At 39.6% G+C, this 12,591-nt stretch overlaps 1 protein-coding gene across 3 annotated transcripts in view; it reads left to right on the top strand.

The window, feature by feature from the left end:
- The window catches only part of sacs (sacsin molecular chaperone), a 29,450-nt gene that overhangs the window by 3,380 nt on the left and 13,479 nt on the right, over window positions 1-12,591 (top strand). For all 3 annotated transcript variants that reach the window (XM_042413446.1, XM_042413447.1, XM_042413445.1), the window contains exons 3-10: window positions 64-174; window positions 3,371-3,521; window positions 6,575-6,665; window positions 6,743-6,828; window positions 7,550-7,661; window positions 7,935-8,081; window positions 8,471-9,956; window positions 10,690-10,781. In XM_042413446.1, coding sequence (XP_042269380.1) covers window positions 152-174; window positions 3,371-3,521; window positions 6,575-6,665; window positions 6,743-6,828; window positions 7,550-7,661; window positions 7,935-8,081; window positions 8,471-9,956; window positions 10,690-10,781 — 2,188 coding nt within the window. In that variant the 5' untranslated portion in view covers window positions 64-151. The remainder of the gene's footprint in view (window positions 1-63; window positions 175-3,370; window positions 3,522-6,574; window positions 6,666-6,742; window positions 6,829-7,549; window positions 7,662-7,934; window positions 8,082-8,470; window positions 9,957-10,689; window positions 10,782-12,591) is intronic.

Here is a 12,591-nt window from a genome sequence, read left to right as displayed (position 1 = left end):
CACAGTTATTTAGAGCAGGCAGGTGTTAAGAGGGAAAATAACGGTTTTCTTGTTTTGTGACAGCCGTTGTCCGGGTGGAGTATCCCTCCGCTCGGTGCAGAAGATAGTCCAATGAACGTGTGTGTGTGCTGGGACACATAGCACCAACGAGATGGCCAACTGTCCAGACCCATGGTAAGTTTAAAGTGTACTGTATAATATGCCAACATTACTAGCATATTGAGTATTAGTTAACACTCCACTGGTTGTGATGTTATGGTTTTTCAAGTTCAACATGACAAATAAACTGGAATAACATTTCCCAGCCTCACTGCTGTAAAGTGTCAGTCAAATATATTTCCCATACAAGGGTCCTACTGGTCCAGTATATATATTATTATGGACTGGTGAGCTTTTCATCCATCCTGAGCTGGCTGCCACACCCACCCCAGCTACAGGGAATGCACCACTGTGGACTTGGCTGCTTGTGTCCAGTTAGTGGCCTGCTGCTGAATAAGCAAGAATATTTTGCTTTCTTATCAGGCATCCCTATTTTTGTGCACGAGGCTGAAAATAATATACCCAAAATAAAAAGTTAACTGTTCATAACTGTGGTCTCATTTTAAAGGCAACTCTTAAAATTTTACGACCAAAAGGTTACAATGAGTATAAGGGATCCTGACCCAAGGTTACAGAGGCTGAAGTGTCCCACGCATGGGACAATGTCATTTAACAGCTTAAAGGACCATTTTGCTTATTTTCAACCTTATCTCTAGCTGTGTGAATTAGGGATATAGTGTGAAAAACTCCTGCAGTGGTTGCTGCAACTGCCAATCAGTTGTTCTTCCGGCACCAGCACCGTTATTTGACATAGTTGGGGACAAGGAAGAACTACAGCAGACACTAAAATATCATAATACTAAACAATTTTAAAAATATCAGTATATTTGGGATGCACGGCTGAATATTGCACTGTGGAATCAGACACAACAGAGTGTGGAAGAGGAAGCGACCATCGGAGCTACGCTACAGCTGCAGCCTGACAGACAAACTTCACAGTGCTGAGTTTCTTCGTGATTCCACCAACAACAAACCAGAGAAGTTTGAGCCTCAGGTGGAAAGAAAAGCTGAATCTAACACTAAAAAACCCAACTAGCTTTAAAATATAATGTCAGAGCAAAGATGTGGCACAACTATTACAACTTATGAGGCCAAATATAGTGCTGTGGAATCAGACAAAACAGAGTGTGGAGGAGGAAGCGAACACCTGAGCTATGTTCCAGCGGCAGCTGAAAGAGAGGAAAGAGAGCCGGAGTAGCTTTGCAGCATCTACTGGTGACCAGTGAGGATGGTCAGAAAGAATGGAGACAGACTGAAAACTCCACGCTTCAACAAACTATGTGGTGCTTTGGTAAACCCGACTTTGTTTTCAGACAGAATATTATATCAGACTTTAAAGGTGTACTATGCAGGATTTACGGAAAAAAATGTATAGACTCCCCTCAAATCATCACTTATGACCCACTAGAAGTGTGTGCAGTGTATTTATATGCAGAGGAATTGTATTTTCTTATTTTATTATTATTTTGCTGTGTTCGGGATGCTTCTGGGCATCAACTTTTGCAGAGCAGAGAGGCCACAGTGGACAGGATGAAGCTCTGCGATCACACAAAATCCAGCAAAGCTGCACCTTCCTGCAGGGTTGTGCGGAGGTGTGGGCGTGTTTATTTGTGCTTTAGAATGTAACCGCCATGAAACAATCAGAAAATAACATTTTATTTATGTAATTTACCTTGTTTATGTTGTTCTGGCCAGTGCTGCTCACTCTCCTTATTCACTCTCTAGCTTGCTCGACCACCGCTGCTCTCTCTTTGTCTTGCTCTGCTCTCAGCTCGCTCTGGTCGAGCCAAGGAGGAACTTTGAATTCTACAAACACCACCTGACAAATCCTGCATAGTATACCTTTAACTCTGAATACAGAACAGCACAACAGTGACTGTGTTTCCTGTAACTTTTGTGACTGCATCCAGCTTTGAGCACAAGCTGGTCCCAGCTCTTCCTCGTCCAAAACGATAAAAGAAACAGTGTTTGGTTGCAGTTTTTCACCCCTTCATCCACGATATTTTCCCAAAACAAGCTGGAATGGAGATGGCAGACTGGGAGGTTTTTTGACTGTCCAGTGGCAGCTCTGGCAGCATTCTGGCAGCATTCTGGCTGGTGTGTCGGTAAGTTTACATCGATCCACATAACTAACTCCAGCGTTTGATCCTTGCACACCGGTACGATATATCCAGACTCGAAGAGGAAAAACGTTTTGTAAATGAAAATAAGCCTCAGTAAAGAGATATAACGCTGCTCACTAACTTTGTCTCTGCTAACCAGCTGCTTGGGAAACAAACTCGCCACCTGCATTCCGTAAACACACCGTCAGTAGCGGATTGGACAGGACACACGCAATGCATTCTGGTTGTTCTAGGATTCCTTCTTAGGAGTGATATGAGGAATCTACAGCCTTTTTCTTAGTTTTCTCTGGTCATAGGGCACCAATTTAAAAAATAATTGCACATTTCTACTACATAGGTGACCTAGTTTTAGGAAATCTTCATATTCACAGCGATGAAGTTTCCCTTTAAAGTTGTGTCAAGCTAACTTGGTTTGTCTTTCATAAGTGAAGCATGTGGTCCCCTTTAAATAGCAGCACAAGTCATTTTGAGACTGTGGTTGTAGTCAATGTAATGGTCATCGAGGCAGGAGATAGCAGGTTTACTGATGGGAAACAGCACAGTTCACCAGAAGAGATTAATGAAGTTGTCTGTGACAATTGTTTCAACTGATTTCAAAATTTGTACTTTTTTAGGGTATTTCTCACTTTTTTAGGGCAATATATTGATCTGTAACTCATTGCAGTAAGGTAGACATTATGAGAAGATACAGAAGTTAATGTTCTGAAAATCAAAGTCTACAGCTTAAATGTCACTAATGGACCATTAACAGATGGACCTGGTGAGATGTCCATTCTCATGTTTCTTCTAAACCTAAACCTTGATCAATAATGATTGTAAGCAAGACGTGTCCGCTTGAGTACAGATCAAATTTGATGACTGTTTTTGTCTGCTGTTGAACTACCGCGGCAATGTAGTCTTATCAATGCACACACAGTAGAGTGATCCAATGAATAAAGATTTAAGCCTGTGCTTCATATCAGTTTTGAAAGTCATTACCTAATGTTGTACATGCACAGATGATGTTCAGAAATGTAAATATTTTGTCATGAAGCATCTTATCATGAAGATGTTTCCCACTATTGCAAAAGGTCGACCAACACACTTTTGAGGGGATACAGAAAGCCTTTATTTAAACCTCAATCACAATTTCTTTCTGTATTTTTTAGGTTGCCATGGGTGACAGTTCGTCATGAGTACCTTGGCCCGAGGTCTTACCAGGTCTCTCCTTTCACGTCGGTTGGGGATGTTAAGCAGTTGCTCTACGAGCAGACAAACCTGCCCGTCAAAGAGCAACGATTGACTCACAATGGGAGAGTGGTAAGCCTGCTTTGTCTTTTAACAGCTGGGTTAATAAACCACTAACGTATAACAAAATGTGCACTTGGTAAATGCTCCAAGTGAGAATGGCATATGTTGATAACATCTGGCTTCACTGAATGATACATATATTTTCACAAATATATCAGATGAAGTTTGAAAGTAGTGTTGTATTTTCATACAGTAGCCTTTGTGGTCAAACCAGAATTGGCCACAATTAAGTACCGTAAGGATCCTACGCCAGACATTGTTGGGTTCGTGTTATACATTGTTGTCATTCTTTGTTGGAAGATATAACATATAATAACATAACTAATAATAACTCATTATTTTGCTCACATTCAGTTTTCATATTTCACATTCCCTGTATTCCTCTTGGTTGACTCGATATTGCAGAACTTGGAAGGATGATCTTATTTTGTTTGGTCGCTGTTCTGTGTTTCTGTCACATTCTTCCAGTGACACCAAACACAGAGAAAAGGAAGAATTGAGCTTTCTTTCTGTGATGGTAGATAATTGCCAGCAGGAAAAAACAGCCCTGTTTTAATGACCCCGTGACATAGCTGCAAGACAAATGCTGTGACACTCATCTAAACCATCAACAGTGCCTTCATTGTTAGAGATGCTGTACGCCAAGTTTCCCCACGCAGGTTTAATTTGTCTTTACTGTGAATAGTTAATTGAATCATTTTGTTTTGTTACTGATCTTATGATGGTATATCAAGTGAAGGTTAAGACAGGTTTGTAGAAGAGTATCTATCTATCTGTCTGTCTGTCTGTCTATTAATCCATCCATCCAGCTGTACATGCATGAAGGAAAGGATTTGGCACTCAAACTCTGCTGGATTACTGTATTACAGAGTAATGTATTGGCTCTGAATACAGTTTCAGCTCAGATGACTGCGGTACCTTCAAATGGTCTGACTCATACTGTCGGCAACATGACCAAGCACCTCACCATCATAGTGTATTGAACAAAATGGAGTAGTTCACTTACTGCATTGTTAGCATAGGAAAGAAAATAATTCATGTTTTCAATTCATATCATTATGAATACATTATAAAATAGTTTTAATATATTTTTCATACAGTTTTATAAATGCCTTATAATTGCTAATTATCTTTCATGCTTTAAAAATCTTATTTTGGATATTCAAACAGTTGCGTCAGTAGTGTTAAATTAGGTTGTTATTTTTGGCAGTTATATTAACAGTATGACTCTCTTGTCGTGGTGTGTGATGGTTCTCTCAGTGTATGGCCTAACATGACTGTAGTTGACCCTGTGTCTTGGGGCTCTGTTGATGGAAAGCACCAGGTGGTGGTCAGTGCCTGGCAGCACCCCCTGATCTCATACTCAGAAATTAGCTGCAGGCCACACCTACAAACTAATACCACACAGCACAAGGTCAGGTCCTACAACTCAGACAGGCCTTTCACATTAAGGCAGAACTTCAGTTTTGACTTTGGTTCTTCCTTTGATTATTGTAATGTGAACTGCTCCCAGAAAAAAAAGATAAAAAAAGACTTCCATAGTGCCCTCCAGATGTATGTCTACATTTCATGTTGCATTCCTGCTCTGTCTGATGCAATTAGACATTTCTGATGGAGGAGACACTGTGCCAAACACTGTACTTAGCAGAGGAGCGGTCAGCTTTTTAGGAGACACTGAAAGGCAAGTTCAGCTTGTTCTCTGAGATTCTAAAGTATTCTTCATTATAAACGTCTGAGTCTGGGTGCTTTTAAATTAAATAAAACATCCAGTTCAGGAGCCAAATGAGGAAAATCACTTACTAGTATAGCTTCATCTTTGTTAGAAGAGAGTAATGCAAAAATGCACAAGACATTTATTTAAATATTCAATTATATTGCTTATTCTAAATCTGACTATGTACTGTGTGGCTACGCTTCCACAAAAATGCCTCTGTGACTTGTCTTTGACATGTCGAGACAAGAATATAGAACTTAACCACAATGTCTCACAAGGTTCAGTGTAAAGAAACTGTGATTAATATAGTTTGTAAGCTGTTTCTTTCACATATGAAATATTAATATGACACTAAAGACTAAATACCCTTCACCCCAAGTTGCATAAATGATTATTGCACTGTGCAGTGGCCATGATGAAGATGATGACTGAGGGTTTTCTGCAGGGCTCAGTTTGCCAGACAGCATGTTTTATTAGGAAAGACTGCTGAGTGCAGTGGGTCACAGAGTCACCTTGTAGAGCTCCACACAACAGCAGCAACAGCAGTATCAGGCCTGGTGCCGACTCCCTGCTGCATCGATTCTGAAAGATGCACTGGGAAAAAATGTCTATCACACTAATGTGTGCAGTAACACTTGAAATATTTAAGAGTAGCAGGGGTGAGAGACAATATGAAACATGATTCTTTATGAGAGGATAACTGTAAGGATAATGGTTCTCATAAAAATGACAGTTCAGTTCTAGTTGACTTTCAAACAGTTTTATGAGTGCAGTGAGTAATAAAACACAGTTCATGACAAGTACTTTTTTCAGCTCTCATAATATTCATAACTTTTATTACATACATTACAGAGAACTCACTGTTGTAGAACAACATTTTCTACATGTTATAGACTAGAAAAAAAACTAGAGCTGCAACCATTAGATGATTCATCAATTAGTTGATCAACAGAAAATTATTCGCCAACTATTATGATAACCAATTAATCGTTTTTTGAGTCAATTCTTAAGAAAAAAGACTAAAATTCTCTTGTTCCAGTTTCTTAAATGTGAATATTTTCTGGTTTCTTTAGTCTTCTGTGATGGTAAACTAAATATCTTTGGGCTGTGGACTGTTGGTCAGGTCAAAAAGATATTTTAGGTTGAAATTTTTCATCATTTTCAAACATTTTATAGACCAAACTACTAATCGCTTAATCGAGAAAAAAATCAGCAGATTAATCAAAAATGAAAATAGTTGTTAGTTGCACCTCTAGAACAAACCATCCATGTCAAATTGTTTTCTTTGGTAAAATGTTGTCTTGCCAGAAGTTAAAGTGCTCTCTGTCTCCACATCTACTTTGCCTAGCTGGATGACACCGCGCAGGTCGGGACCTTGGTGCCCACAGGAAGTCCAGAGGTATCTGTCACACTGGAGGGAAGAGGACTTAAAGGGGGAGGTAGGATTAAAACCACCACATCTCTGCAATAAACTAGTTCTTATAACAGTGAAGCTTACCCAGCTTGTCTTTTACAGGGAGGTTTGGACAGACGACACCGCCACTAGTTGAATTTCTGAAGGATATTTTGAGGAGGTACCCCGAAGGTGGACAGATTCTGAAAGTAAGCGTCACACTACATTATTTTTCAACTCTTTGACAGACATGAAATACATCTGGCATTCTCTACTTTATCCAGAGATAATGATGATTTAAAAAAAAAAATCAAAATCAGGTTCATAAAGAAGTGCATCTCTGAATTTAGCATATTAAAAAATACTAAAACAAAGTAGTTTCAGCTGATAGTCATAATTGATAGAGTTTTCAGCTTGACTCTGACACTTGTTAACACTAGTGCGGGGCAGGATTAGAGGACATCCTTTGTAATGAAGGGTTGCAGGGTTCTTTATGGATGTTGACCTGACATAATTCCTTAAAACAAGAAAAAAACCTATGAAATATAGTTTTCATTTTTGTAAAGGTACATTTGCTTCTCTTTCAGTTATTGTAACAGGCAGTTATGGCAGATGTTTTCTCAGGGAAGGCTATGTGCAGGAAATAACACTGACATCATGGGGTTTAGAATTAGAAAACATGTCAAGCTTGCACAAAAACAAAGGGCACAATTTCAGTTTGGCTTTACTTGCTGGCATCAGCTATATTACCCTATATGGCAACAAACTTTCCACAGTAAAAGAGTCATAGTCCCAGCGGGGCCATCCACTCTAATAATGCAATCATTTTGCTGTAAGGCTTTTTGGATAAAAGCATCCACCAAATAAGCTGATGTCATCACCATCATGTACCTTCATGAATGTATGCATTTGCTGTCTTTCAATTTGCAGGAGCTGATCCAAAATGCTGAGGATGCTGGAGCCACAGAAGTCAAGTTTATGTATGATGAGACAGAGTATGGAGTGGAGTCACTGTGGTCACCTGACATGGCTCAGCATCAAGGTTGGTAGTTAGTGATCAGTGATCAGTGAGACTATCCTTACATCAGAGGGCATAAGTTCAAGTCCTTATGTTGGCACTGCCAGGTATCTGACCTGCTAAAGTTTTGTTGAGCAGCTGTTCTGTAGCTGATCCTCTGCTCTTACCTCCCTATGAGCAGGGAAAGGGAAGACATAATTTTGTTACAGGCATTATGAAAGCAACGCATTATTAGATTGTAGCTTTTATTGTCTCAACCTGCGTATGCTGATCTGATTGTAAGTTATTGTATTGCAGGTACGGCATTGTATGTCTACAATGATGCTGTGTTCACTGTGGAAGACTGGAATGGGATTCAGGAGATTGCGAGGAGCAGAAAGAGAGACGATCCTTTGAAAGTTGGACGATTTGGGATTGGCTTCAACTCTGTCTACCATATTACAGGTAAGGATTGTCATTTCTTCTACCAATATTTTATTTGCAGCCTATTTCTTTATGTGGAATAACTCTTCAGAAACTAAGAATATTCTGTGCAAAAAGAATCTTCCCTAGAAACTATGTGAGTGCTCTACACCAGAATTATGCAGAATTCCTATTAAATGCACTGTAAATGACTAATTTGAGCTGTACATTTAAGCAGAATCAAATCAGATAAATGATGTCAAGAAATTTTTCCAATGGTATGAAAGTCTGCTAGACAATTTTAATGGGAGCATTGTGAAACTTTTCAAGCAGGGCAACAGCCATTAAATCTTCAATAGAAGTATAAACACTGGATCAATATGCTTCCATTTTTATTTATAGTCTTTATGTTTTTCTTCTCAATGTTTTAGATGTTCCCAGTATATTCAGTGGAGACCAGATTGCCATGTTAGATCCTCATCAGACCCTGTTCGGAGTGCATGAGTCCGGACAGTGTTGGAACTTGAAGACAGACATTAAGGAGATCACAGAACTAGCCGACCAGTTTTCTCCCTACGTTGGGATGTTTGAAAGCTCTGAGAAAACCATAAAGGACGGCAGCTTTCCTGGAACTATTTTTCGCTTCCCACTCCGCATGAAACCCTCCCAGCTCAGTGGCAACATTTACAACAAAGAAAAAGTTTTGGAGCTCTTTGAGTCTTTCAAAGCAGACGCAGACACAGTGCTCCTCTTCCTCAAGAGTGTTCAGAAGATCTCCTTGCATGTGCGTGAGTCTGATGGCACAGAGCGCATGCTGTTTCAGGTTACAGCAACAGAGAATACTGATGATAAACAAGAGAGACCCAACTCACTGAAGACACTCGGTCAGGCCATAGACAGCTACAGCAACGGTGTTCCCAGCTCTACCGTCACATGCGTCACTTACCAGGTCAACATAGAGACTCAGGATGAAACAACTAAAGAGACTCAGAGGATGACGTGGCTGGTATGTAATGGAGTTGGGGGCAGAGGGATGTGTGCTGAGTTGGACTCTCTGGCAGATGACCTGAAGTTCATGCCCACCATCGGCATTGCCCTCCCTCTCACTCTGATCAACAGAGAAGACAAAGGTGCCACATCTGGCTTCTCAGGACGAGCTTTTTGCTTCCTTCCTCTTCCCCCAGGAGAGGAGAGCGAGACAGGGCTGCCAGTACATGTCAGTGGCTTCTTCGGCCTCACAGACAACCGTAGGAGTATCAAGTGGAGAGAAGTGGACCAGTGGAGGGATCCAGCAGCCTTGTGGAATGAGCTACTTATAATCACTGTCATCCCTAGGGCTTATTTCACTCTCATCACCGAAGCTATCAAAAGGGTACAGACAAAAAAGGACCAAGACTTTCCACTGTCCCCTAGAGGGACCTATGGGGCCTGGCCAGACCCTAAGCGGGTCAAGTCCCGCTGGAAACCCATCCTGCAGCCGCTGTTTCACGACTTGCTACAGCATCAAGTCATCTATTCCCTCAGTGAAAGCTGGATCAGGGTGGACCAGGCTGTATTCACAGAGCTGGACACAGACGAGGACACTTCAGAGACTGTGATCAACTACCTCCAAAGCTCAGGAACGCAGGTAGCAAAGGTGCCTGCTGCTGTAGACCCGGTCTTGGCTGCCTACGTGACTGAGTCCACTGAAGTGAGGAAGGTGACTCCATCTTTGGTGCGGCAGGTGATCAGGAAGTACAAACACAAAGGTCCCTCACAGGAGAAGCTGCTGCTGCTGGAGTTTGTGCTTAGCGATGCCAATTACAGTGATCTGATAGGACTGGAGCTGCTGCCACTGCAAGATGAGACATTTACAACGTTTTCATCTTCTGTCACTGAAAAAGATGCCATTTACATCGCATCTGAAGAGTATCCCAGGTAAAGATAAAGTGAAATTGTGTATCTAGTACACCTCGATTTGGTGTCCGTTTAATGTACATTTGACTTAAAAGGTGATTTTAACAGGTGGAATCAATACAAATCAACTGGACTTAACCTGAAATGAACTGGACTTCTTTTTCATGGACAGAGTAGTTGTTCCCAATATTTTGTGTTTTGGGATGGACTTAAACAGGTGCACCAGCCTGGAAGATCAGTTTAACATCTAAGACACAGTCAATGCATCTGTCCATTATTTATATTAACTTAAACAGAAAAAGCAGATGTAAGTGCAGTTACTGTTATTGCAGTTTACAAAGACCAGTTTCTAGGTGGGAAATTTCCACATCTGAAAAGCTGATGCAAATTTGTTCAGCAGTATTAACCAAGGTTGTGGCCAAATGCATGATTAGCTAGTGCTTTTGCTGCTGCCTTTGAAAGACAATAATTACATGCAAATAAATTAAAAATACAAATTGAATTACAGATATAGTGCAAATACCGCCATCATGTATTTAAATTTGGCCCTCAGGGTATCTTCTTTTCAGTACTCAGAGGAGAGGAAAAGTTTGTCTTTTAAATAAACTTCATCCACATATGTAATATATAAATAATATATATGTTCTTTTATCTTATTGGTTTATTTGGAGTCCAATGGCTGGATCAATGTCAACATCAAGCTTTGTACTATGGAAATTGTTGGGCAATTTTTTTCCTTTTGCTTTGTCCTAAGGTCGCTGTATCCAGGACTTGAGGATCGTTTCATATTGGAGAACATTAAACCGTCAGTTATGGACAGACTGAAGACTGCAGCCAAAAGCAGAGGTAACAACAATTTGCATACTTAATTTACATGTGGTCTCTTCCACATAAATACTGTACATGTATATATTCATATTATTTGTTTCAAGCAGTGATCAGGAGACTTTATATTGTGAAATATTTAAAATATTTTCTATTTGTTAACTTAAAAATGGGACATGACAGTAAAGCTTTCCGTACAATTTGATAATCTAAAGAAAGCACTGTGCAAAGTATGATGTCTATATATTATCAAACGTGACAGAACTGTATATCAAACTGAAACTGAAAAATCCGCACAGTCCCTGTGGCGACCATCTGGATTACGTGGGGTATGAAGCCATGTTGTAATAATGCTGGGTCACCTTACTCTCCTGCAGTGCCAGCGGGGCATTAAAACTGGTACACTGCTGATAGATAATTTATGAACAGTATGTGTGAGCGAGAACAGAAAGGGAAAGAAAGAGTGAGCAGGCTGATTCATGGAAGAGTTGTTTTTGTGCCACACATTCCACTCGATCCATGAGATCAGATCCTGAGTGCACTCACACCCATGATTATGACAAGAGGGCCTTGTGCCAGACAGAGGGAATACGCTGAGTAACAGATTTGTCCTCTAACCCCAAAATGAAAGGCAAAGAGAATATTGTTATTTAACAAAACAAACAATGCAAATCTCCTCTCTATTTTCTCTAAAATGCTGCATTTCTGATCCACTTTTTATTAAGATGTGAAAATTTATAAGTCTGGTATTTCCACTCCCTATTTGTACAGTCACTCACATAATGTCTACATTAGCTGACCTTACAGTAGCAGCCTGCATCCATTTTAAATTTTCATAATGCTGCCCATTCTGGCTCCACCCCAACTGATAATGTTAAAGTACCACATTGGATCCTCTGACATCACCTCCCCCTTGTTCTGTCACTCTCTCATTTATTCTCCACAACAAGTATTTTTCCAGATTGTGTGGTAAATCGAGACAGGCTTCAATAATGCATGATTATACCCTGACGCTGAAAGCCAACCATCCCCCACCTGTCTTCCCTGAGGGCCTCTGAAATGATATTTGCCAAGTTATCATAGTTGTCTCAGGCTTTGTAGATTAATGACGTGTTGTAATACCATATGAGAGGTGACAGTAACAAAATGTCTTCAAATTGAATAATCATTACAATCATTACTTAATTAATCATTACATGAAACTATTTACAAATATTGAAAATGTATAATTTCATTTGTGAATGTCTGACATCTGTTTTTTTCAAAGTTTAAAGAACAATTCAGTTTTTTTATTCAATGCTGTTCTCTCTATCACATTTGAGTGGCAATTAAAGTAAAATTCATCCCAGTTCTCTAAAATTTGTCACTTGAATTACAGTTCAACAATATCTTTGGGGGTGTTCAGGTAGGTATTTTAGAGTGTGCCAAATGTTGGACTTTTTACTCATAACCCAACTAACGCATGACAGTATAACATATAATTGCACATGTTGAAATTCAAAATAAAATTTTTTCCTATAAGTGAAACATATTTACTCATTATCTTTACTATTAATTGTGGTTTCCTGTAGTGTTTGGTGGTACATGGTACACTTTATGACTTGCAGTGTTTTACTTACTTGCCTCTTTAAAAATGTTTTTTAAAAGATTTTTAGTATAAATTAAATACATGTATGTGTTTGTGTGTGTGTGTTTGCATGTTTTAAGTCCATAATGTGCTACAATATTCCTGCAAGTTTTAAATATTGAGTATGAATATACTAATTGATTAGATTTTGTCTTTTTCCTAACAAAGTAAAGGTAAATATGTTTTGTGCCGTGTTTGTATTTA

The sequence above is a fragment of the Thunnus maccoyii genome, chromosome 6, assembly GCF_910596095.1.
Source record: "Thunnus maccoyii chromosome 6, fThuMac1.1, whole genome shotgun sequence".
Classification (NCBI taxonomy): Eukaryota; Metazoa; Chordata; class Actinopteri; order Scombriformes; family Scombridae; genus Thunnus; species Thunnus maccoyii.
Note: the sequence above shows the minus strand (reverse complement) of the source record. Positions and strands in the feature narration are given on the sequence as shown.